We start from the raw sequence: 5,278 nt of genomic DNA, 5'->3' as shown, positions 1-5,278 counted from the left end.
TATATATATATATACACAAAATATAAATTATTTTACGAAACATTGTATTTTTTTGCAACTTACGTTTCAGCCGGCAATACGTCCCAGTTAGTAATCTGTACACTAGGTAGCATCTCAATAGTTATAAAAACAGATGAAACTCTGCAATAACCATTTATCAAGCCTGTACCTCCTGAGTATTTAATTCTTAATTGACCTTCAATAATGTTAGATGTATGTAAAGGTGCTGCAAGTTTCGACAATCGCGTGCTTGCTAAGGAAGAATGACCTGAATGTGAACTTATTCCTGATCTAAAAGAAGAAGTCAGCTCTGATTGTCTTTTCGTATGATGAGACGGAGAACTAAGCCTAGATGGCAAAGAACTGTGGCCTGAATGTGATATTAAACTGCTTGGTTGACTGAGTTCAAATATAATTAACTATATTACCATTTCTAATTGAAGGTGCTACAAAATCTGTTGCTGCGTACAGATATAAGGTAAGACTTGCACTGCTGCCAGGTTGTAAAGGCAATTGTGTCATCAGATTCTCATCACTCCATTTAAAAATTTTACTTTCAGTTAGAGCATCCAAAGTAGACTGTACTGATAACTCAACCATTTCAATAGAAACTTGTCCAGCATTCATTATTGTCACGGTACATTCAGCACTGTAAATGTAAGCAAAATCATTTTGCATAAAAATTGCATAAAAATTATATATTGATAAAAAAATTGTATAGTGCTTATAGTAGACACAAACCTCTCACCGCCATAAAGTGATATACTCGCGCTAGTAACTATATTATCACCGGAACTGAAACTGGCAGTTTGAGGCAAACTAGTCGCGACATCGATTCTTGGTAAGGCTGGAATGACTTCGACGGTATATTGAGGATGTAACATACCCTCCATGTATCTCAATCTACAGTTAGATTTAACTCCTAATGTGTGAGTGCTAAATCCGAGTATTTCTAAATCTCCAACCTCCTTGGGTCTGCCTGCTAATGTAACCGCAATCGGACCAGACTCAGCAGGCAGACTAATACTCTCTGGTATCGACTCAAATACTATGCCATTTGTCAAAAGTCTCATGTTAGATACGTGTAATTCAAATGGTAAAGGATTTATGAGCTGCATTGACACTTCACAGATATCTCCTTCCACCCACAAATAATCTATTATAACAAAAAATTTATTCTTAGAGATATTAAACTATTAATAGTAATAATCAACGTTTAGATATACACGTACCAACTTTACTCTTTGAAGTATTCTTGCGCTCTAATGATCCGAAGTTAATTGGCGTAAATAAAAATGGACCATGATCTTCTTTTATTCTTTTTATTTTTTGAGGCTGTAAGTGCGGCTGCATGTTTTTCAGAGTAAACAATTTTGTTTTTGGTATATTTAATAAATTAGCCGGTGGTATGACGGTACCAGAATCTAAAACCTGTCACAAAAGACATTATTTTATGTATGTGAGACATAATTATTTATACATTATAATTTTTTTTTAACATACTAGGGGGACTGGTGCACCCTCGCACTGTTGAGATACATTTTGTAACTGCAATGCAATATCTTTCCGTTCGGTAAGCATTAGATGATTGTACATTGTTTGGAGCAAAAACGTTAAATGCCTTGTAGCAAGTGCCGGATTACCCATTCGATTTGCAGCAGCAACAAGTTCATTTATTATTTGGATCTGTATGGCTGGCCATCCTCTTTGTCCATCTATAAGAAAATAATATGATTTTAAATATCACAAAACAATCGAAATAAAAAATAAAATAATATTAGAAAGTATTTCATTAACATTATTTGCAGGGTTGGGTAGTGCCAAGTTAAAAAGCTAAAAGTTAAGTTAAAAAGTTAAATAATTGTAACTTAACTTGGTTATATTTTAGACTCTTAACTTTTTAACTTTTTATTTAGTTACATTTTATCGATAACTATTAACTTTTTATTTAAATTTTTTGAAGTTAAATCTCAAACTCAAACATATACTTCATTTAAAACATACCCTATATTTTACTTAAAAGTTGTTTGTTTGTATATATTATTTACATTATATATTGATTTCAATCTAGCAAAAACCATATATTTTAATGTATCTAGTTTTTGATAGGTTGAAATTTATATATATATATACATATACATAAAACAGTATATATAAACAAAAAGTTTAAATAAAATATAGAGTATATTCTAAATGAAGTATACGTTTGTCATTTCCGTTATTTGTAAGACTCTGAAATCATAAAATAGAAAGAAATTTAACTTTTAATTTTTCAATTACTTTTTTTTATTAACTTAACTTTTAATTCAATTAATTTCATTATACATTAACTTGTATCTTAACTAAGGGGCCGATTCCGTAACTCTTAACGACAGTCGTTGATGTCATTGCGCAGCTTTTTTACTCTACATAATATCTGCGCAACAACATCAACGACTGTCGTTAAGAGTTACAGAATCGGCCCCTAAGTTAAATTTTCAAGGTTGTTAACTTTAACTTAACTTAGTTAAAAGAAAAAATTAACTTACCCAACCCTGATTATTTGGAAAAAAATTTAACACATTTATATATTTATTAAAAAAAATATGTATAATAAACAGGAAAATATAAAAAATCAAATTATATGAAATTTATATTAAATCATTGTGCAGTTACCTGGTGGTATATCAACAGGATCTAAAGATAATTTAAATCCAGATGTAGCTTGCAACATCAAATTATAACATTGTTGCCAGTCCGGATTAGGATTATTTTGGGATACATGACGAGTGGCGGCCAATCGTAAACAGAATGACGCTTTTCTATCAAAACCAAAGCTCGTATATAAATTTGATAATGTAGTAAATCGATCAATCTGAAATATTGATCTATATAGCACCTTGATAAATTTTATATGTTGAAATTTCCTGCATTATCTTAATATTACATACTTTTTCTTGCTCACTGAGAGGCAAATTAATCAATACAACATTATTCAAATATGATGCAGCTTGTAAGGTGCAGTTCTGTTCTATTGAAATTCTTGTAGCTTTGAAACTAGCTTCAGTTTCAATTATACCTGCGTATTGGTATTTACTATAATGTACTATAGCTTCACGATATTTCTTAGATATTTCTTCAGGTAGTAAAATATGTTGCATGCTGGCTTTTACCATGTCTATACTAGGTGGAGCTGGCAAAACTGTAAGAGCTTGTGATCCTCGTCTATAAAATGATAAATGATTGGTTCATTAATTTTGATATCTTTAAATCTACCTTCTAATAAAAGCATAGATGCTTTAACGTTTTAACTACATATATAATGACTTACAAAAAAATATTATTTTATGTTTTGTATCATATAATTCTTTGACCAAAAATTATCCATACCTCTGCTTACTTGGACTTCCCTCTTGTAAAGAAGAATTTCTTTGCAATGGAAGACTTCGACACATATTAGGATAAAGAACTAAGACCGAAGCAGCACAGAGACCTTCGTATGCCGCTCCCAGCCACAGCCAGTCATTGACAGCCTGCAGAATGTTGGCTGCAGAATTATAATTATTCAGGGCATCAGCTGGAAGTCCAGCTTGAAGACAAAGATCTCCCAAATGCTTTGTCATACGGCCCACACATCTTTTTTTATTATTTCTGGATTCGAGGTCTAGCCCAATAAAATCTTTCTTTTCAAATGGAGCTAACAGAAGAGAGACACGATCTATCTTCTCTCTGGATCGCTCTAATCTTTTTGATTCCAGAATCCAGAATAGAAAATTGAGATATTCAGCTGTTTGCGTCTCGAGATCAGGACATGCTTCGTCCGCATAGAATATTGCCCGCGTTTTGAAGTTGCTGGGCGTAGTGTAGCCTGGTGGTGGCTCATGACGGCCATTTGATTCAAGGGGACCAAAGAGGATGGCTCGTGAATCATACAGGGTACTGCTATACTTCACCTTCAGAGTTTCGTGTAATCTGCATAACTCATTCAGCTCCGTCTGATTGTCATACTTGCCAAATGTGATCAAACCTAGGAGTCTCCTATGTGTCTGAAAGTCTCCCCAGTCATTGTTTTCCACGGGATGTTCCCTGATGAATCGGGCGAGGATCTCTCGGGTGCCGCCGCTGGAATCGGATACGGAAAACCTGCTGCCAGCCTTGACGATTCGTTCACATAATCTACTGACCGTCTTCGGTTTGATCTGCGTGCCAACTGGCCTCAGCAGTAGCAGCAGGGCGGCGTGATCGTGGGCGGTCTGCTCGTAATCGGGATGGGACATCTTGTTGTCGGGCACCGGACTCGACAGGATAACGCTGATAGCCGAGCGCATTTATGTCATTGATTTGTTCGAAGGTATACCTTACAATTAGTACCTAGACCACGCTCTTCAGTCCGGTCACAGATCCTGTCATTTTTCCACGTTGTCGTCAGATAGGGCGAGAACGAGAACACGCCGTGTTCCGAACTTGTAGTATGAAAATAAGATTTGTTCATAACAACATTGACAATTTGTCACATTGGCGGCAAGCCTGATGGAGTATAATCAGTAGACAACAGGAGTGAGAGGTGAGGGAATGTCTTTTGATGTCTTTGCGGTCAAAGTCTCATTACAAATGAGAAAGGCTTTGAAGCCTTTGGTTGACCTATTAGAAAAAAGAATTTTACAAATTGACCAATCAAAAATATTGCTTTAAAGCATTTGTAGCATCGCGTTGACCTTACCCATAGCTCGGAATAGAACCAAACAACGTAGGTAACACAGGACGAATCAAAGTCCGTCGATATGTTATCAGCCGAAAATATTTGTGGGTACATACATGGTATAAGGATAAGGGTATGCTCACGCCGTGGATACCCACTGCGCAGTCAAAGTGTGACGTCACTCTCAGGGCCAATCAGACCGCCCAAACGAAAACATGGCGGCTCCTGATGCTTGACACGATATTAAGGCCCGTCTACAATATACTGAGTAAAAAGTAAGAGTAAGAAATTGACCAATCACAGTCGAATGTGAGAAGAATAATCGACTGTGATTGGTCAATTTCTTACTCTTACTTCTTACTCCGTGTATTGTAGCCGGGCCTTTGATGTTCGGTGTTACATACACAATGTCCTGTTCTGTGAAAGGTTGTGGCAATTATTTTCGCAAAACAAAATTGCTTAATGGAAACAGTATAAAATATTGCTATAGGAAATAGATATAAGAATAAGAGAAAAAAGTTAATGAAATTTACAAATAATAAATTCTTTTCATAACATTTGTATATACGTGTTATTATTATTGTTGATATTTAACTATCC

General features: G+C 35.0%; 1 protein-coding gene across 1 annotated transcript in view; it reads right to left on the bottom strand.

Annotated features, from left to right (window-relative positions):
- Positions 1-4,307, bottom strand: part of brun (trafficking protein particle complex subunit brun) — a 6,255-nt gene extending 1,948 nt beyond the window's left edge. The window contains 8 exon segments of the mRNA XM_018516933.1: positions 64-407; positions 409-649; positions 742-1,156; positions 1,233-1,431; positions 1,504-1,715; positions 2,656-2,854; positions 2,931-3,204; positions 3,370-4,307. Of these exon segments, the coding sequence (XP_018372435.1) occupies positions 64-407; positions 409-649; positions 742-1,156; positions 1,233-1,431; positions 1,504-1,715; positions 2,656-2,854; positions 2,931-3,204; positions 3,370-4,307 (2,822 nt within the window).
- Positions 4,308-5,278: the final 971 nt, after the last annotated feature.

This window comes from Trachymyrmex cornetzi, unplaced genomic scaffold (assembly GCF_001594075.2).
Source record: "Trachymyrmex cornetzi isolate Tcor2-1 unplaced genomic scaffold, Tcor1.1 scaffold665, whole genome shotgun sequence".
NCBI classification, from domain to species: Eukaryota; Metazoa; Arthropoda; class Insecta; order Hymenoptera; family Formicidae; genus Trachymyrmex; species Trachymyrmex cornetzi.
Note: the sequence above shows the minus strand (reverse complement) of the source record. Positions and strands in the feature narration are given on the sequence as shown.